Source organism: Gopherus flavomarginatus, chromosome 17 (assembly GCF_025201925.1).
Source record: "Gopherus flavomarginatus isolate rGopFla2 chromosome 17, rGopFla2.mat.asm, whole genome shotgun sequence".
Taxonomy (NCBI): domain Eukaryota; kingdom Metazoa; phylum Chordata; order Testudines; family Testudinidae; genus Gopherus; species Gopherus flavomarginatus.
The window spans coordinates 21704324-21729231 of NC_066633.1; the positions used below are offsets into that span (position 1 = coordinate 21704324).

General features: G+C 49.7%; 1 protein-coding gene across 14 annotated transcripts in view; it reads right to left on the bottom strand.

The window, feature by feature from the left end:
• The window catches only part of GRIN1 (glutamate ionotropic receptor NMDA type subunit 1), an 83560-nt gene extending 66103 nt beyond the window's left edge, over positions 1-17457 (bottom strand). For all 14 annotated transcript variants that reach the window (XR_007769982.1, XR_007769980.1, XR_007769981.1 and 11 more), the window contains exons 1-2: positions 17162-17457; positions 123-257 (exon numbers count right to left, since the gene is read on the bottom strand). Coding sequence is in view for 8 of the 14 variants with exons in the window: in XM_050926321.1 (XP_050782278.1) it covers positions 123-257; positions 17162-17419 (393 nt within the window). In the remaining 6 variants the exon portion in view is untranslated. The remainder of the gene's footprint in view (positions 1-122; positions 258-17161) is intronic.
• Positions 17458-24908: the final 7451 nt, after the last annotated feature.

Consider the following 24908-nt stretch of genomic DNA (forward strand, 5'->3'; position numbering starts at 1 on the left):
ATAGATAGATAGATAGATGTATTCTGGAGAAAGTAGTGCAGAAATCATTAGTCACTTCTGATGGACGTTCCTCATTTATATCACATGTATGAGATATGTACTAGGAAACATGCATCAGTTACCTTATCAGAATATATAGACATGCGTGTTGTCAGACCAATGACAGGAATCCTGTAGAAGCCAGCTGTGTATGATACAGGTGTTGGTGTTAGGTGATCATTTGGAGCAGGTGGGTGACTAACTAATATTGCATAGACCTGTAGGACACAGGATACATGATACAACCATTATTTCATAGAAGCAGTATGATCACGAAATGTGAATTTCCTTTTCTTTTTTGTACATTAAGTAGCCAAGTGCTAACCTGGTCACAACATTCAAACAACAGGAGATATAAATAATACAACAATACATAAGCAACACACATCATGCTGTGGTTCAGTAGATGGAGGAAGGCGTGTATGAAAAGGCTGCCTCTTCCCTTAGACTGAAGCCCTGGCCATTAGGAAAAGATGGGTCTGTTTAGGGTTTCATCTTAATGGAAATGCTGCTTGGCTGCTTGGCAAGCTAAGCTAATAACTCTCGTGGATTACAGATTAAAGAGTAACATCTCTCTTACAGTCACACTCTGTAATGCGATTTATTTAACCACACATTTAATACTCAGCTCTAATTCCCCTCTGAGGACTATTACAAACAAAGTGCTCAGCTGGGATTCCGTGAGAGTGAGCGAGGGAGAGACAGAAGGAGAGGGATAGGGAGTCACAATACAGAAAAACAAAAGAAGGGCACACAGTTCAAAAAGCAAAGGGACAGGAGGCACATGGGAGACTCCTCAGCACTCAGGTAAGGACATGAAGAAACGTGGATAAAAATGTGTCTTAGCTACTTTCTTTTCTCTCAGCAAAGCAGGGCTGATGTGATGGCCAGTACGACAATATCATTTCATATGAAATCACGTGTTCAGCCCCATGAATGAACCTGGCACTTGACGACCAGAAGACCGGCTCCCCAGCTGTTGTACATGAGTGTAACTGCACTGAAGTCAGTGGAGTGAGATCAGTTTGCACCAGCTGAGGATCTAGCCCATATGGCGAAGCACATTCACACATTCTCTGCCCCAAAGCATCTACAGCAGTGGTCCCCAGACTTTGTACCTTGTGCCCCTCTTGCCCCTGTCTGCACCCCCCCTGCTCCCTAGAACCATGGCCAGAAGTGGGGCCATGGCTCTGGGAGGGGGGGACTGTCCAGCAGTAAGGTGGCCAAGGCAGGGGCTATCATTGGAGGCGGGGGTGGGAGTCTGGCCGAGGCCAGCAGCCAGTGCCCCAGGTGTGAGGACGGCAATCGCGGCCAGGAGCAGAGCCCCAGGAATGAGACTGGCAGCCAGATCACCAGATGTGGGACTGGCAGCTGGGACCTGGGGTGTGGGGCTGGCAGCTGGACCCGGGGCCAGGAGCGGAGCTGGGTGGCACTCCCTCCCCACCCTCCATAGGGGCTGGCCTGGGCCCCAGCTGTGACCCCTTCCTCCCTTCCTCCCTAATGGGGCGTGCCCCACGGATTGAGGATTTACAGTGTGAGGGTCTGTCTATATTGCAATCAGAGCTGTGACTGCAGCATGCATAGACATACCTAAGCCACCTCTGCCTGGACAAAATAGGTTTTTAGATAGGGTTTAGGGAAAGCAAGTGCACCTGCCAGAAACAGAGAGACTCTTGGGGGCAGCATGTTGGAAGAAGTGGACGGAAGAGAGGAAGAAGGAATAAAGCCAGAGTACTGAGAGCACAGGGTCTGAGCAGGCGAAGGAAAGCAGAGATGGGGCGTAGGGCTGACAGATGAGAGTGAGGAATTGACGCTGAGTGTCGTCAGAGGAGAGGGTTTGCTGGCTGGAGCTGGATGAGGGCGATGACATTAGCAGGCATTTTGGCTGGACTGATAGAAGCAGGAGGACAGTCTAGAGTGGCAATGGTCAAGGCAAAAGGTCATCAAGATGTGGTCCTAGCGGGGAAAGAGTCTGGGAAGGAAGTGCTGAGGCTGGGTTAAAGAGGGTCCAGCAGCAGGACACAGGGGCAGACAGGATGTCGGGGGAGATGCCGAGGAAGAGGAGAGCCAGATTAAAGCCTGGGAGTCGGGAGGGACAGTGGAATTGTTAATGGGGATAGAGAAGTGAGGATGGTAGAGGGGGTGGGAGGGAGGGAAGACAAGAGAAGCAGCTCAGATGGGGGAGAATGGGTGGCCGGGAGAAGGAGAGTTGTCACTAGGGGGACCAGAAAGAGGAGGGATTAAAGGCAGAGCCTCGTGGCACGGAGGGGAGAAAGAGGAGCTGAGGCGAGCTGGATGAGGGCAAAGTTGCAGAACAGCGGGCAGTGCGTCCTCAGCTCCAGCCGGCTGCAATGGGAGCTGAGAGCAGCTAGCGTTGTACCTGGTCCAGCCCCAGGAGATGGGGAAAGCAGAGCGGGAGGGAGCGACTGACAGAGCTGACAGCAGCACAGGCCAAGGAGGAAACAGGGAAGGACGCTTCCCTTCGACACAGTTGGGAAGGGCCAGGGAGGAGTCAGAGGAATAGGGAGGCCGGCAGCTGCTCATGCTGGGCAGTTCAAGCACTGGGATATCTCAGAGTCTGTCTGCACTGCAGTAAACCACCCATGGCTGGCATGTGACAGCTGACCATTGGCGCCATTTTTATGAATTGCCGGGGGGGGCTCCACTCCAGGCTCTGCCCCCACTCCACCCCTTCCCCCAAGTCCCCACCTCTGCCCCGTCCTGTTCTGAACCCCTCCCCTGAGCACGCCCCACCCTCCAGCATGCTGCTGAATTCTGAGCACAGAGGGCGGGAGAGACTGGGAGGGAGGGAGAGGAGCTGATCAAGGGGGGTTGCTGGCGGGTGCTCAGGGGCTGTGGGGCCTATGCAGCTGACTGGCTCATGGGACTCGGGCTGTGGGGCTATAGCATTGCAGTGTAGACATTTGGTCTTGGGCTGGAGCCTGGTCTCTGGGACCCAACCCCCAGGCCCAAAGCCTGGCCACATGACCTCAGCAGACTCAATAGGGAGATGCTGCACATTATTCATGGCAGCTGCTAACATCAAATGGCCATTTTGCAAAAATTTATTTCCAAAATTCTTCTCTGACACTCTGAAATTCTGCTTATGCTTAAGGTCAAAGAAAAGAAAATTAAAGTTGCTAAAGATATCCTGTGCCAAGGCATAACCCACCCATAAATGAATACCGCCCATTCTGTGGTATGCTGGTCCGAATAACTCATGGCTCTGGCATTTCTAAAAGGTGAGGAATATCACTGTGTCACATCTATGACAAGTTGACTATGAAGCTTTATTAACAGTTGTTAAAATGCATCACTGAACAGTGTCATTCAGCACAGTGCTGGGAATGCAGCACACTCTTATTGGATATTCACACGTCAAAAAATCTCCATTGTTTAAAATGAGCAAAAGTTGTCTCAGGGCAACCTGGGTGCAGAGGGCCAGACCAGGAGCACACACCTCTTAGCCCCACCTACAACCTCAAATAGGGCTTATGTGAGAATTAAGAGGTGCACAGGCCTTTTGGTAGTCCTCTACACAAGTGTGAAATTACCTACTAACACATGTGATCAGGGAAATGATGAAATGATGCTGTCAGTGCACAAGATACACTGTCCTGCAGTATACACCGCTTCTCCACTTGCAAGATAACTCCTTTCTCTTCATGTACCGGTATATTTATGCCTGTATCTGTAATTTTCACTCCATGCATCTGAAGAAGTGGGTTTTTTACCCATGAAAGCTTATGCCCAAATAAATCTGTTAGTCTTTAAGGTGCTACCAGACTCCTCATTTTTGTGGATACAGACTAACACGGCTACCCCTCTGATACTTGTCCAGCAGTACTGCACACTATTTATGTCTGCCCCATGTGGCAAGATTAATAAATTCCATCTTTTCAATTGATATTTAGCTATCATGATAGATAGATAGATAGATAGAAAGAAAGAAAGAAAAAGAAAAAGAATGAAAATGGGTGAGAGAAGATTTCAAGCTACACAGAGCTCTTCTTCGTGTCTGGGAAACGTAACCAGAGTGTCACAGCTAAATATGAGCTGAAACAGATTGTTAAGCATAAGGAGTCAACACATGTCGCAAGAGACCATTCGTAGACAGCTGCAGCAGCACAGGAGCCAGCAAACAGAGCTGTAAACAGAGAAGTCTGAGTGGGAGTTTACAGGTGCAGTTTGGGGGAAGACTAAGCCCTCGTCCAGACTAACCCGCAGCATCGGCGGGTTAAAATCGATTGCTCGGGGATCGATATATCGCGTCTAGTCTGGACGCGATGTATCGATCCCCGAGCGCGCTTACATCGATTCCGGAACTCCATCAACCCGAACGGAGTTCCGGAATCGACACGGAGAGCCGCGGACATCGATCCCGCGCCGTCCAGATGGGTGAGTACCTCGATTTTAGAAATTCGACTTCAGCTACGTTATTCCCGTAGCTGAAGTTGCGTATCTAAAATCGATTTTAATTCCTAGTCTGGACGTGGCCTAAGAGAGGCAGGCAGAGGAACACACAGGCTACTGAAGGGAGTGTGCGGTGTCCTAGCTGCGTCTTGGTGCTTGTTGGGGGTTTGTTTTGTTGTGGGTGGTGGTGTTTTGGGTTGGTTTGTGTTTCCCAGGTTTACAGGATTTAGGTGGGAAGCCTATGACAGATACAGAGGCAGCAGTTTTAGTGACCCAAGCAGTGGAAGACACAATGAAGATGACTGGACGTGGAAGCTGCGGGATGTACACGATCCTGGAGCAGGTACCTGAAAAGAGTTTTGTCTGCATGATAGAGCTGATGGAAGAAAAGAACCAAGGATTGGAGATGCAGGTGGAAACTCTGGTAGAGTGTAGAAGGGGATTCGAGCAGATGATGGAGCAAAAATGCAGATGGAAGCAGGACCAAAGAACTCTGAGGGGAGACTGCTGAGTGTGGAAAGTGGACGGTGGAAGCGTGTGACTAAGCGAACCAGGCAGAGGAAAAGACGGGCCAGTGAAGGAGAAATAGAGCTCAGGAACAGGTTTGCAGAGTTGGAAAACGAAGAAGGGGCACAGCAGGTGGTCACTGAAGGTGAGAGGGCAAGGAAGAAGAGATGAGCAGCTAGCCCTATAAGGAGAGGGGACGAGTCAATGGAGATGACACCAAACATGAGCCCCAGGAGGACACAGGATGGGTGGCAAAGGATTGCAAGGGTGAATAGGAATCGAGAGAACTTGCAGCCAGTGGGAGCAGGGGATAGACCGGAGAATCACATCGTCACCAGGAAAAGGCAGGTCTACGTGATTGGGGACTCCTGAGAAGAATAGACAGGCTTGTAACCAGAGCTGATGCGGAGAACAGAAGGGTGTGCTGTCTGCCCGGTGCTACGATATGGAATGTGGACCTGAGGCTGACAGAGATCCTAATGGGAGCAGGAAAAACCCACTGATTGTCCTTCATGTGGGAATGAATGATATGGTTAGAGTCTCACTGCAACGTATCAAGGGAGACTATGCCAGACTGGGGAAGACATTTAAAGAAAATCGAGGCTCAGGTGATCTTCAGCGGGATTCTGCCTGTTCCTAGAGAAGGGAAACAAAAGTGTGACAAGATTATGGCGATCAACAGATCAACAGATCACCACAGGGCAGTGATACTATAAGGAGGGCTTTGAGATGTATGGCCACTGGGGGCATTCATGGACAGAGGACTGTTCTCTCGGGATGGACTTCATCTGAGTAGGGAGGGAAATAGACTTTTAGAATGGAGGCTGGCACAACTGATTAGGAGAGATTTAAACTAGGAATTGTGGTAGGGAGGTGTCCAGGCAATCTCCATGCCAGATGTTAACATTGAGTGGGAAGAAAATGAAGCAAGAAAAGATACTGTAATGGGTAAAAGAAAGGACATATGGAGGGAGGATACTGTAGACACAATTCTAATAGGTGATACTGGCATTAGAACATCTGGGCCTAATTGGGCAAAGAATGTGAGTGAAGCCAGACAGCAAGAATTAAGATGTTTGTACAACAATGCGAGGAGCTTAGGTAACAAAAGAGGAACTAGAGTTACTGGTGCAGGAAGTGAAACCGGATATTGTAGGGATAACAGAAACATGGTGGAATAGTAGTCATGACTGGAATACAGGTATTGAAGGACATGTGCTGTTTAGGAAAGACAGAAATAAAGGCAAAGGTGGTGGAGTAGCATTGTATATCAATGATGAGGCTAACTGTAAAGAAATAAGAAGTGATGGAATGGATAAGACAGAGTCTATCTGGGCAAAAATCACACTGGGGAAGAAAGCTACTAGAGCCTCCCCTGAGAAAGTGCTTGGGGTGTGCTACAGACCGCCGGGATCTGATTTGGATATGGATAGAGACCTCTTTAATGTTTTTAATGAAGTAAATACTAGTGGGAATTGCATGATCATGGGAGACTTTATCTTCCCAGATATAGACTGGAGGACAAGGCTAGTAGTAATAATAGGGCTCAGATTTTCCTAGATGCGATAGCTGATGGATTCCTTCACCAAGTAGTTGCTGAACTGACAAGAGGGGATGCCATGTTAGATTTGGTTTTGGTGAGTAGTGAGGACCTCACAGAAGAAATGGTTGTAGGGGACAACCTTGGTTCAAGTGATCATGAGCTAAGAAACAAACAGCTCTGTGAGTAGGGTTTTTGATTTCAAAAGGGCTAACTTTAAAGAATTAAGGAAATTAGTTAGGGAAGTGGATTGGACTGAAGAACTTGGGGATCTAAAGGCGCAGAAGGCCTGGAATTACTTCAAGTCAAGTCAAAGTTGCAGAAACTATCAGAAGCCTGCACCCCAAGAAAGGGGAAAAAATTCATAGGCAGGAGTTGTAGACCAAGCTGGATGAGCAAGCATCTCAGAGAGGTGATTAAGAAAAAGCAGAAAGCCTACAAGGAGTGGAAGATGGGAGGGATGAGCAAGGAAAGCTACCTTATTGAGGTCAGAACATGTAGGGATAAAGTAAGAAAGGCCAAAAGCCATGTAGAATTGGACCTTGCAAAGGGAATTAAAACCAATAGTAAAAGGTACTATAGCCATATAAATAAGAAAACAAAGAAAGGAGAAGTGGGATCGCTAAACACTGAGGATGGAGTGGAGGTTAAGGATAATCTAGGCATGGGTCAATATCTAAACAAATACTTTGCCTCAGTCTTTAATGAGGCTAATGAGGAGTTCAGGGATAATGGTAGGATGACAAATGGGAATGAGGCTATGGAGGTAGATATTACCACATCCGAGGTAGAAGTCAAAGTCGAACAGCTTAATGGGACAAAATCAGGGGGCCCAGATAATCTTCATCCAAGAATATTAAAGGAACTGGTACATGAAATTGCAAGCCCATTAGCAAGAATTTTTAATGAATTGGTAAACTCAGGGGTTGTACCGTATGACTGGAGAATTGCTAACATAGTTCCTATCTTTAAGAAAGGGGGAAAAATGTGATCCGGGCAACTATAGGCTTGTCAGTTTGACATCCGCAGCATGCAAGGTCTTGGAAAAAATTCTGAAGGAAAAAGTAGTCAAGGACATTGAGGTCAGTGGTAACTGGGACAAAATACAACATGGTTTTACAAAAGGTAGATCGTGCCAAACCAACCCGATCTCCTTCTTTGAGAAGGTAACAGATTTTTTAGACAAAGGAAATGTAGTGGATCTAATTTACCTCGATTTCAGTAAGGCATTTGATACAGTTCCACATGGGGAATTATTAGTTAAATTGGAAAAAATGGGGATCAATATGAAAATTGAAAGGTGGATAAGGAACTGGTTAAAGGGGAGACTACAACATGTCGTACTGAAAGGTGAACTGTCAGCCTGGAAGGAGGTTACTAGTGGAGTTCCTCAGGGATCAGTTTTGGGACCAATCTTATTTAATCTTTTTATTATTGACCTTGGCACAAAAAGTGGGAATGTGTTAATAAAGTTTGCGAATGACACAAAGCTGGGAGGTATTGCTAACACAGGGAAGGACCGGGATATCCTACAGGAAGATCTGGATGACCTTGTAAACTGGAGTAATAGTAACAGGATGAAATTTAATAGTGAAAAGTGCAAGGTCATGCATTTAGGGAATAACAAGAATTTTAGTTATAAATTGGGGACACATCAGTCGGAAGTAACGAAGGAGGAGAAGGACCTCAGAGTATTGGTTGATCACAGGGTGATTATGAGCTGCCAATGTGATATGGCCGTGAAAAAAGCTAATGCGGTTTTAGGATGCATCAGGAGAGGTATTTCCAGCAAAGATAAGGAGGTGTTAGTACCGTTACACAACGCACTGGTGAGACCTCATCTGGAATACTGTGTGCAGTTCTGGTCTCCCATGTTTAAGAAGGATGAATTCAAACTGGAACAGGTACAGAGAAGGGCTACCAGGATGATCCGAGGAATGGAAAACCTGTCTTATGAAAGGAGACTGAAAGAGCTTGGCTTGTTTAGCCTAACCAAAAGAAGGTTGAGGGGGGATATGATTGCTCTTTATAAATATATCAGAGGGATAAATATTAGGAAGGGAGAGGAATTATTTAAGCTTAGTACCAATGTGGACACAAGAACAAATGGATATAAACTGGACACTAGGAAGTTTAGACTTGAAATTAGACGAAGGTTTCTAACCATTAGAAGAATGAAGTTCTGGAACAGCCTTCCAAGGGGAGTAGTGGGGGCAAAAGACATATCTGGCTTCAAGACTAAGTTTGATAAGTTTGTGGAGAGGATGGTATCATGAGATAGCCTAATTTTGGCAATTAACTTGGCAACTGATCTTTAATTATCATCAGGTAAGTATGCCCAGTGGTCTGTGATGGGATGTTAGATGGGGTGTGATCTGAGTTACTACAGAGAATTATTTCCTGGGTGCTGGCTGGTGAGTCTTGCCCACATGCTCAGGGTTTAGTTGATCACCATATTTGGGGTTGGGAAGGAATTTTCCCCCAGAGCAGATTGGCACAGGCCCTAGGGGTTTTTTGCCTTCCTCTGCAGTGTGGGGCATGGGTCACTTGCTGGAAGATTCTCCGACCTTGAAGTCTTTAAACCATGATTTGAGGACTTCAATGGCTCAGACACACGTTTGATACAGGAGTGGGTGGGTGAGATTCTGTGGCCTGCATTGTGCAGGAGGTCAGATTAGATGATCATAATGGTCCTTCTGACCTTAAAGTCTATGATTCTATGATTTTAAGATGATGTGGACAATTGTCACCTCTGTAGTCATAGGACAAAGGAGGGTTGGGGGATTACATATTGTTGTAATGAGATATAAAACTAGCATTGCTATTGAGCCCATTTTTAAGGCCAGGTTTATCTACACACAATGCTGAAGCCTAGCTGTATCAGTACAGCTGTGCCACTGCAGCACATGTGGTGATGACACTCTGTACCGATAGGAGAGAACTCTCCTGTTGGCATAAAAAGCCCATCTCCATGAGTGGCATAAGCTCTGTGGCTGGAGAAGCTCTCCTGCCAGTGTAGCGCTGTGCACATGAACTCCTATGTCGATATAACTTATGTCACTCAGGGGAGTGCAATATTCACACCCCAAGCGACATGTTTTGCTGATATAGGCTGTAGTGTAGATATAGCCTCAGTGTCTAGCAAAGTTTTGAACTTAAGCTCTCGGGCTCGTCTTTTGAAGGTGTTGTTCAGGGTTTCCTTTTTGAGGATGAGGACTGACAGGTCAGATATGGAGGGATCACTCTGTGAAAAGTGTTCACCCATGAGTGACAGGATGTTTTTATCTCTTATTATTCTGTGTGAGTTCATTCAAGAGCGCAGTGATTGTCTGGTTTCACCCTCCCAGTTGTTGGTGGTGTGTAACCAGGCGCGACTCACCCCTGTGGCACTTCCTGCTGGTTGCTTCGGGAATTAGCTCAAATTCCAGCTTGGAGAGCCTTCAGCAGGCCGGTGATCCCCCTTGTTTCCTGCTACAGGCCCCGTGTCCCTCCCTGGACCCCGGTGCCCCTTTTACATGGGGTTCTGACCCCTGGCAGCAACCCCTTTTCCTTAGGGGTTTCCCCTCCCTGGGAACCCCCCACCCTCTATCCCCACTTTGCCTCAGTGTAGGCTACTGCCAGTCATTGTCTAGCCCCACGCCCTGGGGCAGACTGCAGTATCAGCCACTCATCATCAGCAAAGGGGTTTGGACCTGCTGCCTTGGCCTACCCCCGGTTGCACCCTGCAACTCCAGTACCTCCTGGCCTAATTCTAGGCCACAGCCTGGGGCTTTCCCGGCAGGAGCTCCCCAGCTCCACTGCCTGTCCCCAGCCCTGCTTTACTCTAGGTACCTTATCAGTTCTATGCAGCCAGGCCCTTCTCCCTCTACAGGCAGAGGAAGACTGTCTGCCCTTGGTTTCCCTGGCCTTCTTATTAGGTCCTGTCACTCAGTTTGGGGCGTGGCCCCAGCTGCAGCTACTTCTTCCAATCAGCCCAACCTAAAAGGCTGCTTTCTCCGGCCCCAGCCCCTTATCCAGGGCTGTTTTAACCCCTTCAGGGCTGGAGCAGACATCCACTCTGTTACATGGTGTCTTTGATGCACTGGATGAGGCACACCACATGTGATAGGCATGTGTAGGACTCATGGTTCTTGAAAGGTGTCTTGTGGAAGGTGTTGATCATTGTAGCAGTGGAGATATGGCTGCAGATTTTGCATCTGTTGTTCTGGCAGGGTCTGGTGCTGCTTTGAGTTGGTCTGTCCTGGCATGCACGGAGCTTGCTTCTTATGATGCGCTTAGTGAGGATGGGGCATTTTTTGAAGGCCAGAAGGAGGGGTTCAGGAAAGATTTTGTTCAGGATGGAGTCCCCATCAAGTATGGGTTTTAATTGTTTGATGATACCTCAGATGGGTTCCAGTGTGGGGCGATAGGTGACAACTAGGGGTGTGCAGTTGATGGAGGTTTTTCTTCTTCTCTGTATTAAAGCGGGTTCTCTTGAAATATTTGTGTGGCCCATTCCATGACGCGATCTACTTCTCTGGTAGAGAGTCCTTGTTTGGCAAAGGGTGGTTTTAAGTGTATTAAGATGTCTGTCACAGACTTTCTCCTCAGAGCATATTCTGTGTATCTGAGTTCCTGGCTGTGGAGAACAGGTTTCTTGGTGTGTTTGAGGTGGTGATGGTAGATGTGGTGATAGTTTCTTGAAAATAGATGTCTGTAGGGTATCATTGTTGAAGCTTACCATGATGTCTAGGAAGTTGATGGTGGTGTGGGAATACTCTAGAGAGAGTTTGATGGATGGGTGGTAGTTGTTGAAGTTGTGGTGAAAATTTATGAAAGAGTTTAGGTCCTGAGGATGAATATATCATTGATGGATCTCAGGTTTAGTGCAGCATTCTTCCAAAAATTCTTCCTCAAGATGAGCCATGAAGGTGACATATTGGGGAGCCATTCTTGTACCTATGGCTGTTCTCATGGTTTGGAAAAAGTGTTGTTGAATGTAAAGTTGTTATGGGTGAGGATGTAATGGATGAGTTTGCCAATGGGTTTCGGGTGGATTTCTGAGTGTTTTCCATAGCTCTGTAGATATTTAAGGCAGGCAGCGATGCATCACGGTGAGTGATGTTGGTGTATAGGGAGGTGACATCCATGATGGCAAGGATGCTGTTCTGAGGGAGGTTGTTAATATTTCAGAGTTTCTTGAGGAAATTGGTTGTGACCTGGAGGAAACTGGCCCTTTGTGCAGTGAGTCTGAGGACAGTTTCTATAAGTTCTGATATTCCTTCAGTAAGAGTGCTGTGGTCAAGTATGATGGGCCTGCCTGGGTTCCCTTGTTTGCATGTCTTGGGAAACATGTAGAAGGCCCCTGGAGTGGCTTCATGGGGGATGAGGTTATACAGTTTCTCTTGGAGTTGTTTAGGAAAGGATTTGATTATATTGTTAAATTTTTGTGTGAATTGTGGTGGGAGGGTCGTCTTTAAGTTCTTTGTAGTAGGTGGTGCCAGAGAATTGTCGGTTGGCCTCACTGATGTTCTCAGTCGTGGCAGATGACAGAACAAGGAGTAATGGTCTCAAGTTGCAGTGGGGGAGGTCTAGGTTGGATATTAGGAAACACTATTTCACTAGGAGGGTGGTGAAGCACTGGAATGGGTTATCTAGGAAGGTGGTGGAATCTCCATCCTTAGAGGTTTCTAAGGCCCGGCTTGACAAAGCCCTGGCTGGGATGATGTAGTTGGTGTTGATCCTGCTCTGAGCAGGGGGTTGGACTAGATACCTCCTGAGGTCCCTTCCAACCCTGATATTCTATGATTCTATGATTCTATGTAGTCATCATGGCTGAGGATGACAATGGCACCCCCTTTGTCTGCTGATTTGATCCCTATCTGGTGGTTGGATTTCAGGAACTGGATGGATAGATAGATAGATAGACAGATAGATAGATGTATATTTTAAAGATCCTCAAATCCCTACTTGCATTCTAAATTACCCTCAAAACTGTGTCCTTTGCCTGATTAGTATACATGAAAACAGCCCCTTTGCTGTTCTAATGAGCTATCTGCATAAATTGTTATAGAAGGAAGTACCTTTTTCAGTGATGCAGCTATGTAAATTGCTCGTGGTACAATCCAATGGTGCATGAACATTATCCTTTCTGCTGGTTTCTTCCTGTTTCTTTTGAATATGTCTTCTGTACATTTCTCTGACTTTCTTGGCCTCCAGATATTTCCATAGTATTTGTTTGGAAAATTGGGCCATACCCAATTAGTATTTGAACTAAATAGATCAACTACTCTTCCATCTGCTTCATTCACTCCATCCCCCTCCCCACCTCTCCCCCTCCCTCTGCAAATCCACCAAAGACAGGTCTGGGAGTACCTATGCTTAATTTTAAAAGTTTAAAATGTCCAGGATATTATCTCTCTCTGTGTGTATGTGTTCGTGTGTGTACATGTGTGTGCATGTATATACACATGTATGTGCAGGAGCACGTTTGTGTATAGACGTGCATGTGTGTACATATGTTTGTGAAAAGCCTGTGGGTTGTGTAGGCAGAGAACCCAAGAAACCCCCCCCCCGCCAAAATGGAACAATACTGCAAAAATGAGCATTCAAAAAAATGTCCTTTGCAGAAGTTAGAACATACTTTACCTGAAGAAATAGATAGCAAATGTAATTGTGCCCTGCAGAGTTATTGCGCCAAAGGGATCTTGGTTCTGCTTTAACAGCCAGCCTCAATGCAACCTTAACTATGGTGTCAGTACAGATGCCTCCACAGTCTGTGCAGAGCTCAGAGCCTTGCAAGCTGGGAGGAGCTTTATTTATTTTGATGTTATTACCAGCTATACTAGGCGTCCTTTGTAAATTAAGAGAGAAACATGCAGACCCCCTCCCCTTCAGTTATGTACAGGCAATAGGGCGCTTGTCTTTTGCAGCAATTAGAGACCAAGTGACAGTTGCAGAAGGGGAATTCCATGCCCTGTATTCAACAAATAATAACGAAAATCTCAGTAACGGACGTTCTGGAGGTTAAATCCTTAATCTGCTCAGTTTCAAACTAGGGACAAATAAACAGCATCCTACTAAATGCCCTAAATAGAAGCACAGCTCCCTCTGTCCCTGCATTATGCGGCAGTAGCAGGAATAATCCAGGCGTCCCTGGGCTGGATGAGGCATTGGTATTTGCCATGTCAAATAGCCCTGCCTGGCCTTTGGGAGATGGTGCAGTGGGATTCACAGGAGCGGGGGGGGGGGGGAGGAGGAATGGAAAAATCCATTATTTGCGCAGCTCTTGATGTGAGTCAAGTGTGAACAACATGGAGCCCCACTGAGTGTGACAGACTCAGCCAGCTTCCAAAAGCCAGCCTCTCTGTGTAGTCTTCCAGTGTGGGGAGGAAGGGGAGCTAAGCAAGAAAGTATACTGGTGTGTGTGTGAGCACGCGCATGTGTAAAAACTTTCTAATGCTAAGGGTAGGTAAGCCTGGAATAAGCTTCCAAGGGAGGTTGTGGAATCCCCGTCATTGAGGGGTTTAAGAACAGGCTGGACAAACACATCTGGGATGGTCAAGGTTTACTTGGTCCTGACTCAGCACAGGGTGCTGGACTCAATGACCTCTCAAGGTCCCTTCCAGCCCATTTCTCTGATTCTATGAGTGTTGCCAGTATGTGCATCAGCGAGTGTGATGGTGCATGTTTGGCAGAGAGATGTTTTAAAGGATTGATGGGTAGGATTTAATTAAATGCTTTCTTAATGCTGAAGGTTTATAGTGCCAGGCAGACAGCTTAAAGCACTTCTGCTTTGCAATGATGCCAGGTCCTGTGTGTTGAGAATTGGTTTGTTTAATGTGTTATTTATGAGGCTCAGATATTTGAAAAAATCCTGTAGCTTTAATACCGGGCATGGGAGCAGGGTGTGTTGAAATGTGCATGTGTGTGTGCATGTGAGTACCATGTGTGAGAGGGTCTAAATGCTCTTATATAAAAAGCTGCAATGCAGTCAGATAAAGCTTCATTGGAATTCAGCGAGGCAGCAGCGTGTGGGGGAGGGGAGATCATGTCACACAAAATGAGGCCACGCGGAGCCATGTATGAGCACCGAGGCTCCACTTGGACATGGAGAGCGGCTGTCCCTGTCTGTGACGGGGCTCTGCCTGGGTTTCGCACAGTCTCTGACACAAGAACACCCAGCACAGATTGCTGGAGCACCATTAGAATCACCATATTTAAAAATCAAGCAAACACAGGGCCTCCTCCTCTGCCCCCCTGCCCGCCCAGCCCTGCAGTGGTTCATTTCTCCCCCAACATGGTGCAAATACTTCACTTATATGTTATGTTTCCTTTGATTTAATGACAACGAAGGTCACAGTCAGTGTTTGCATTTTAAAATAAAGTCATAAGATGGGTCAAGCTGTTACCTACGGATGTATCCAGAAGTATATTCATGCTGGTAACAAAAAAAAACAGCTGGGGCATTAGTCAGTTTCCATATGAGATTCTCCTACCAGCCTCTCCCAGTTCAGCACCATTCCATTATCCGTGTGGCTCTACTCATAATTATTTGCCAGATATATTCATGTTTTCATTTCTGAAGAAAATGTTTTGCATTTATTTCTCTTTAAGTAAAACTTTGCCTGAATGTATCTCTGCATATAGCAAATCCACCCACCGCAGGAGAGAATATTAAGCATCTCCATAGAAGATAGGAAAAAAATAGACAACTCTAGTTGGTGTTTTCGTTACCTACCTCTGAGGTTTTCCATAAAGGATGGTAAAAATCATCCGAATTATTCCAGATGTTGGAGATTTATCTATTGGTATGAACTCACTGCGCCTACAGCACATACACCACCCACACACAGATTGTACACACACAGACATACAAACACACACTACACACAGGGAGACACGCAAACACCCACACCCATCCTGTACACACACAAAACATACAAACACACACACTGTACTCACAGACATATAAACACCTACTCAAACACTGTACACACACAAAGAAAAGAGACACACACTGTACACACACACAAACATACACACTGCACACACACAAAGGCATACAAACATACACACAGTCCACACGCACCCCGACATACAAACACACACATACACTGTACACATACACACAAGCACACACCGCACATCACTCACTCAGACACCAACCCTTCCCAACGGGTCCACCACCAACCTTAACATGCAGACATCACCCCCAGCCCCCCTATGCATTGAAGAGAACACGTTGTCTGTGTTAACACATGATTTGCTCAGGCTATGGGATGAACTCTTGGTGCTTGGTGGCCTGTCCTTGCCCTGAACAGTGAAATAAAGCACTGGCAATGAGCTGACTGGGGGCTGCAGGGGGAGATGGCTGGAGGGGGGAGCGGGCGGGGGTTGTGGGGGGAGATGGCTGGAGGGGGGAGCGGATGGGGAGCTGTGGAGGGAGATGGCTGGAAGTGGGAGCGGATGGGACTGCGGGGGGAGATGGCTGGGGGGGAGCAGACGGGGCTCCAGGGGGAGATGGCTGGGGGGAATGGATGGGGGGCTGTGGGGGGAGATAGCCAGAGGAGGGAACAGATGGGGCTCCAGGGAGAAATGGCTGGAGGTGGGAGCAGATGGGGGGCTGTAGCGGGAGATGGCTGCAGGGGGGAGCAGATGGGGGTCTGCAAGGGGCAATGGCTGGAGGGGGGAGCAGACGGGGCTGCATGGGGGAGCAGATGGGGTCCCGGGGCAGATGGCTGGAGGGGGAGCCAACAGGGGGCTCCAGGGGGTGATGGCTGGAGGGGGGAGCGGACAAGGCTGCAGGGGGAGAGGGCTGGAGGTGGGAGTGGATGGGGGGCTGGAGGGGGAGCGGATGGGGCTCCAGGGAGAAATGGCTGCAGGAAACAGCGGATGGGGGGGCTGCAGGGGGTGATGGCTGGAGGGGGGAGAAGATGGGGCTCCAGGGGGAGATGGCTGGAGATGGGAGCGGATGGGGCTCCAGGGGGTGATGGCTGGAGGGGAGAGCAGATGGGGCTCCAGGGAGAAATGGCTGCAGAAAACAGCGGATGTGGGGGCTGCAGGGGGTGATGGCTGGAGGGGGGAGCAGATGGGGCTCCAGGGGGAGATGGCTGGAGATGGGAACAGATGGGGCTCCAGGGGTTGATGGCTGCAGGGGGGAGCAGATGGGGGCTCCAGGGGGAGATGGCTGCAGGGGGAATGGAGGGGCTGTGTGGGGAGCAGATGGGGCTCCGGGGGGAGATGACTGGAGGTGGGAGCGGATGGGGCTCCGGGAGGCGATGGCTGCAGGGGGAGTGGAGGGGCTGTGGGGGGAGCGGATGGGGCTCCGGGGGGCGGGGGAGATGGCTGCAGGGGGGAGCAGACGGGGCTCCAGGGGGCAATGGCTGCAGGGGGAGTGGAGGTGCTGTGGGGGAGCAGACGGGGTTCCGGGGGGAGATGGCTGGAGGTGGGAGCGGATGGGGCTCCGGGGGGCGGGGGAGATGGCTGGAGGTGGGAGCAGACGGGGCTCCAGGGGGCAATGGCTGCAGGGGGAGAGGAGGGGCTGTGGGGGAGCAGACGGGGCTCCGGGGGGAGATGGCTGCAGGGAGGCGGGCTGCAGTGGTGGCTGGCGCCGGCCGGGGGAGCGCCCAGGGGTGCCCGAGGCGGGGGGGCTGGCGGGGGTCCTGCGGGCCGGCCCGGTACCTGGCTGGAGATGAGGTCCTCGCAGACGGACAGGGCCATCTGGATGGCGTTGGGCTTGTGGGTGACCGAGGTGGCGTTCAGCTGGATCTTCCACGTGCCGTGGCGCTTGTTGGCCTGGCTCACCGCCTCGCGGAAGATCTGCTCGTGCTTCCTGGTGCTCAGCACCGCGCCGATGTTGACGATCTTGGGCTCGCAGCCGGCGCGGGCGAAGGAGAAGGAGACGAGCACGGCGAGCAGCAGCAGGCGCATGGTGCTCATGGGCCGGGGGCTCGGCTCGCCCCTGCCCGGCCCGCTCAGGCGCCCCGGGCGCCGCCCCAGGGGCAGGAGGCTTCGCCGCTCGCCCCCGCGCCCAGCCGCGGGGCTCGCCCCATCCGGCCCCCGCCGAGCCCGCGGGCAGCGCGGCGCCAGCCCCGGCCGGAGCCTGCACGGGCGCACGGCGCTCTCCGAGGTGCTGAAGTGCGGCGCGCCCGGCTCCCGCTCCCGCTCCTGCTCCGGCTCTGCCCCGCGGTCGGACCGCGGGCGGTTGCTGCAGGTGCCGGCGCGCTATGGGGCAGGGCGGCGGGCGCGGACCCTCCTGCGCCGCCCGCCCCGGGCAGGGGTCTGCGCTGCGCTGCGCCCGCGCGCCACCAGCCTCCCGCCGCGGAGCGCTGCGCTGCGCTGCCCACGGAGCCGAGCGGGTCCCGCTGCTGACGCGTCACAGCGCAGCGCGCTGCGGAGCCTCCGCTGCTGCCCGCCCCCTCGCCGGCCCCGGGATTGGGGAAGGGCGGCTGCGCCCGGCCCCCCTGCCCAGCCCGCCGGCCGCTGCCTGCCAGCTGCTGTGCAGGGCACGGCCCCGGCCCCGGCCCCTGCGGCGGGACACTCTGCCCTGTGCCGGGGAGCTGGCTGCCAGGAGCCGGACAGACTCTCGCCCCTGTCCCGGGCTCCTGCTGTGCTCCCAGACACCCCCCGACCCGCCCCAGCCCACAGAACCTCTCCCCCGGCTCAGCTCCTCGGGCCGCCTGCAGAGCCGGCTCCCAGCCCCAGCACTTCAGGAGGGGAGTCCTCGTGATGAGGTCACTAGGATAGAGAGAGATCTGGGGTGTATGGAGATAGATTAGAGAGAGAGAGAGGGTGTACGGAGATAGAGAGATAGATAGAGGGGGTGTATGCGGATAGGTAGATAGATAGTATGGGGATAAATGATCAACCAATAGATAATGGAGGTGTATGGAGATAGATTGATTGACAGCTGGTGTGTGTAGGGAAAGAAAGAAAGAAAGAGGATAGTTAGCTGGTCTGTACGGGGAGAGATGGATTGATATATAGCTGGTGTGTATGGGATATAATGGATAGATAGCTCATGTGTATTGGGATAGACAGCGCAATCAATAGATAGCTGGTGTGTATGGGGATAGATACATTGATCAATAAATAGATCCTTGCAACTCTTTCTGTCCTACAAGTGTTAGTCATCTAAGTTTTCTGGCTCTGAGTGAGTCTGGCAGAAGAGCTAAAAGAATACAATAATCACAGTGGATTAGCAATGGATGTGCTATGGCTTCCCCACACTATGTTAAACACTTTGCACTGTTTCAGAGAACACAGGGCAGCAAGTAGACTTAGGAGACCAAGCTAAGAAAGTGCCTATCCAGAGCATAGTGTGGGGCTTTGCAAATAAACAGGCCATCCCCATGGTGTGACTCGCAGAAACACAGCCAGGGGCCAGGTACTGGGAGGCGGCACCTGGAAATTGGTTGGGTTATTTTTAGGATTTTGCAGGCACAAGTAGCACCTTGAGGATTGGGGAGAGTTTCTGGAGGTAGAGTGAACTGGGGCTCATGTCTGGAGGTTATTCTGCCCTGGCCCAGCTTTGGAAACCCTCCCTGATCCCTAGCATGTCCTTCCCATGCCACCTGTTTCCTCCCTGCTGACTCCCAATGTGACTACTAGGTGAGGAACCAACATGTGGGAGCTATGTTGCCCATGAGTACATGTGCAAGGGGTGAGGGAGGGAGGAACCAGCAGTGGTGGGGCTGGAGGGTTGCAGGAGCATAAGGGAATAGGAAAGAGGTCAGATCCTTTATGGTGAGGAGGGAGCACCGGTGCACTTGCTAAGAGTGGAAAGGAATGGGGAGATAAGGGCACATGAACTCAAGACTCCTAGGCAAGTTAAGGGTTAAACCCTCATACAGCCACAGTAGAAAGCAGAATGATGTTGTCTTGTGGAAACTCATTTAATTCTGTATTCATCTGGGAATCCTTGGCTGCTTGTTTATGGCACATTTTGTGCTCTGAGTATTCCTATCCCCTTGGCAGGACACAGCCGCACTAGGCATCCTGTGGGTATAGGGCTCTGGATTCTCCAAGCAGCTGAAGGGTTCTTAGGTCTGCAATGCCTTTGAACAACCCATATTTTGGGCTCCCTTTAAAGAAGTGGTGAATGGAGCCCAGAGCGAATGATTTGTGAGTGTGTGTGGTGAGTAGGCTCAGGGTCTAGGGCTGAAATTCACCCCAGTGCAGAGGGCCAACCCCAGGCCTACACCTCTTGGCCAGAGAGGCTTAAGGAAGGATAACCTGGTGCCTAGGCTTTGCATTGGCCCTCTACATGGGGAAATGTTGCCTTCTGTGTATCAGCGAACTGCTGGGGGCTGGCTGGAAAGCCTGCTGGAGAATGGAGTCATTGGCCATGGAGGCAGGGCTCCCCAGGTGCCACAGCATTTTGGGGCGAGCCTGTGAAACAATTCCCTTCCCCTAATGGTTGCCCAGGACCACTCTTAGGATTCCAGGGTTGGCCAGTTAGAGGATATCTTGGAGTGCCCTTAAACTCAGCTGACTTTTTTGGGTGGGGGATGTTCTCTGGGCCACCACTAGCTTCTTGCCACAGGGGAAGTGGAGCTCTAGTAGTTTGTGCTGGGCTCATACTTCACCTGACAATACTTTGGTGGCAGCAGTCTCAGCTTAGTGACCAGGGACTGAACAGGAATGGACCCAAACTATCCTTTCACCCGAGAGCAGTCTCTCCAGGTCAGGGGCAAGGCAGATGGATGGGATGGTTAGTCACAGATTGTTCCATGGATACCCAGGACTTTGCTTTCCGGAGCTGTCCACTTGGCACCTTTCAGCACCAATAAATTAAAAGAAAAATGTGAACGCAGGAGAGTTCAGAGCCCTGCTCTTCTAAACGCATGGGACAGATGCCATCAGCATATCCCCTATATACGAGCCAAAGAAGAGGGAGCAGCGTGAGCACTGCAGAGAAAAAACACAAATAGGTATTTTTACATCGGTCACTTCCAGAATATTGCCCCAGCCCACCACTGTGCTCATTCAGAACAAATGAGTAGGAGATTTTTTTCTCCAGTGCAAATTTTCCTGCTGACGTCTTAAAAGTGCAGGTTGCTATGGAAACAGTTTTGTCAGCGTCCCATGTTCTCAAAATGTATGCGGTAGAAAAGGCTGAAGCAAAATGGCCTTTGTGTAAAGACGCAGGATCTGGAAGGTGGAGAAGGGCGCTGCTGCAAGGAGCCTTTCCAGGTGACAGCTCATGCTGCAGAGGCTTTGGGGTGCATTCAGCCACCAAAGGGTGCAAATGAAGCTGATTTCAGCTATGGTGCTCCCTGTAAGAAAACAAAAATGGCCCCTGCTCAGTTTAACCCCTGCCCAGCTTTGTGTGGAAATGCACAGAAATCCCAGCCGCACTCTCAGCACCTCACTAAAGACAAACCATGCGCCAGGGACACCAAGAGTCATATGTTACCCTTTTCAGCACCATTGTGCAGGGTCTGCTCTTCAAAGCCTGGAAATGAGGCACTTGTGACATCCTGAACACCTCTTCCCACGCTGCTAGACTCAATTCAGATCAATTCCGCTGTTCTGAAGTCTGGGGGAGGCAACGCCTGCTGTTAGGCAGCTGGAATTACATTTCTTTGGGAAGAAAGACAAAGGCCCTGGTATCGCTGTATATCCAGATTGCAGGCAGCTGATAGTATCCCTCTTTTCTACCTATGAGGGGCACTTGTTCTTCAGGACAAAGACCACATCAGCCTTCCTTCTGCTCGGCGTCCCAGAGCACCACAGCAATACAGCTCCCCCTTCTGCCAGTTCTACATTAAAATGTTAATTGGAATGAACAGAACGTGCATATTTTAACAAAGGGTGTGAATGAAGGTCCTCTAAAGAGCCAAGCAGTGACACACTCATCCAACACAGGACAGCTAAGGCGCAATGATTCCTCTCAGCAGCATAGTCCTGGGCTGTGTCAGCCCCAAGAGCAGGGTAGAGCAACGAAAGTAAGAGCTGGCCAAGGCTGGGAGTATGTCAGGACAGTGAGGAAAAGGCAGATCTGGGAAACATTATCCAGTTTGCCTGTACACTCCATGGAAAGCCTGTAGCCCCAGTGGCTTATGGAGTCACCTGCTATAAGAGGGGTGAGGGAGGAATCTCCAAGGCCCCTTTCATGCTGCCCATGAATCCGCGATGGACATGCCTAGGCAGGGCCGGCTTTAAGAAGTGCAGGGCCCAATTCGAACATTTGCGATGGGGCCCAGACAGGGATGACTAAAAAAAATAAAATAAAAAAAAAATGTTAACAAACACGTGGGGCTTGTACTCACCGGGTGGTGCTCTGAGTCTTTGGCGGCACTGAAGGACACACCACCCAAGCGCTGCCGAAGACCTGGAGCGAGCAAAGGACCCATTGCCGAAGTGCCGCTGGAGATCCGGACAGCCGCCGGGTGAGTAAAAATTAAACAGGCGCCTCTAGCCAGGGAAGGGATTCTCACTAGGCACGGGGCCCTCTTAGGTGCGGCGCCCAATTCAGGGGAATAGGCCTAAAGCCGGCCCTGGCCTAGGGAATGGGGCTTGCCTTTTGTTTCTCCCCTCTGGTCAGTTCTCTTTTTCATTCCTGCAGTCCAATGTCCCTGGCAGACAGCATTCCAGAGATTGGAGCAATGCCTGCTTCCCTCCCAGGCCCTGTCTCCAGCTGGGCTGCACTCTCCCTGCATCAGAGAGGTGAGATCACAAAGTGCAGAAGCCAGGCTCAGCCAGAGCAGAAGGCATCACTGCATGACACCCTGACCTGCTGTGTCCTCCAGCTCTTCGATCATGTGAGACACCTAGGTGCACAAGGGGACATTTCCCAGCATGGGACTTGTGTAAACAGCAGTCACAACCACAGCCAGGGGCTGGTTATGCTAGTGGGAGCAGTGTAGTGAGTGAGTGCAAAATCTTCCTTCCTGCCCCCACAACCACATTAGCCTCTCAAGGTGGATGTGTTTCTGCCAGTGTGACTGCTGTACTGGCTTTCATTAAAACCTTCTCAGCACTGATTTGCAGCCGAGTGACAAACCCTTACACACTGACTCATAAGGGAAGGCATAAGAAGATGCATGTCAATGTCCCACTCTTCAAGTCCAGCAATTGTCAAACATCCTGGGAACAATTGTATGGAAATACCATTGGTGCAAAGTGCCCCATTCCCTCTACACAGTGTAACCCTCGTTTGCAGGCTGGATGTGTGGGAACAGATCCTCAGCTAGGTCAATTAACACAAACAGATTCATAGACTCCCAGGCCAGCAGAGACCATTGTGATGATCAAATCTGACCTCTTGTATAACACAGATCAGAGCCCTGCCCCACATTAATTCCTACATCAGATCTTTTAGAAAAACATCTAATCTTGATTTTAAAATTGCAAATGAGGAAGAATCCATGATGACCCTTGTTGAATTGTTCCAGTGGTTAATTCCTCTCACCCTTAAAAAGTTACACTTTGTTTCCATTGACTTATCAATCCATTGACTACAGAGGAGCACCACTAATTTCCCTCAGCTGAGGACTGGGTTTGCTCTGCTGCAGCTCTGGATTGAGAAGGGGAGGGGAAGGAGTTTCTCTCAGAGCTTTAGGGCTTGGCTACACTGGAAAGTTACAGCGCTGGTGGTGGCTTTACAACGCTGTGACTTACTCCCCACCCACACTGGCAAGACACACACAGCGCTGTATCTCCCTGGCTACAGCGCTGGTTTTATTCCACCTCGACGAGAGGAATAAAGAGAACAGTGCTGGTGCTGCAGCGCTGGGGTGCCAGTGTAAACAGTGATTAATCTTACTACGCTGTAACTGACCTCTGGAACCTTCCCATAATGCTTTTAAGTAAAGATAACACTCTTTGTTTTGTTGTGATGCCTCTGTTTGTTTTGTTGTGAACTTGGGGCTCCCAGAGCTGCTTAGCTAAAAAACAAACACAGCTCCTGTTTGCTGTGAATGAGGCAGGCAGGGGGATCCCTTTGGAATGTCCACAGCTAGTGTTTGCTTGAGAAGAGAAGAAGCAGGGTGGGCAGGAGGTGGAGGGAGGTCCATTTCGGAGCATTTGCTTATCTGGTCTGTGAGGAAAAAAACAAAGAAGGTTATTTGCATTTAGTGAATGGGGGCACAGGGGGAAGGGGTCAGAACTTGCAAGGCAGGGAGCTGACACAGTATCAGCTTCAAAAATCCACTCTCTCTGTCTCCCCCACGCTCCCTGTCACACTCCACTCAACCCCCCTTTTGAAAAGCACATTGCAGCCACTTGAATGGTGGGATAGCTGCCGATAATGCACCACTCCCAACACCGCTGCAAATGCTGCAAATGTGGCCACGACAGTGTGCTGGTAGCTGTCAGTGTGGCCACACTGCAGCGCTTTCCCTATACAGCTGTACGAAGACAGGTTTAACTCCCAGCGCTGTACAGCTGCAAATGTAGCCAAACCCTTAGCTAATTTTCATGAAAAATGCAGTTGCACAGAACAATCTCCCCTGTGCCTGAATCTTCCAGTTCAGTCCACAGTGCTCTGGCTAAATCAATCCTAGAATTAGGCTAGATGCATGCGGTGGGAGGAGACACCTGCTCTCTCCTCCCCAACAACTCCTCCCACATGGTGCCTATCTGTCTAGAGTCCTGAGAGCTTGAAATAAAGCGTAGCACACCCCCATCTGAAGAGACATGCAGGGATAAGACTCGGTGTTGGAAATCTGGGAAAGCATGAATATGGAAGCACAGATGAGGGGAAACATCATAATAAAGTGGGTCAAGGGAACTCACCCCACTACCAAGCACATGGGATACGATGCACAGTGGTCCCCATGAAAGAATCTATACCAGGTCCCAATCAGAGTCCCCAAGGGCTTGCAGAGTCTCAGGCCTGGTGGTAAATGATCCCTTGTTAGCAGTGCCCATGAAACAACTCTCTCAACTAAATGACAGAGCACTATGTTTTGGTCTTAGTTAGAGCTGTCCTTGCCCTGCCTTCTGAATGTTCTTCTGATCCCAGAGGACCAACCACACACTCAGGTCAATATATAATTTAGATCTTACCCCAAAATCACACTGATGCCAATCCTTCAGTAATTAAAATTTAAATGTTTAAAAAGAAAGAAAGAAAGGTGAGAGTTAAAATTGGTTAAAGGAATTAATTACATACAGTAATGGCAAAGTTTTTGGTTCAGGCTTGTAGCAATCATGGAATAAACTGCCAGCTTAAGTTAAGTTTCTGGAATACATCCACAGCTTGGATGGGTCATTCAATCCTTTGTTCAGAGCTTTAGTTTGTAGCAAAGTTCCTCCAGAGATAAGAAGCAGGATTGAAGACCAAATGGAGGTGTGTCCAGGGCCTTTTATAGCTTTTGCCATATGGATGGCATCCCATTGTTCTTACTGTGGAAAATTACAGCAACAAGATGGAGTTTGGAGTCACATGGGCAAGTCACATGTTCATGCCCAATGTCCCTCA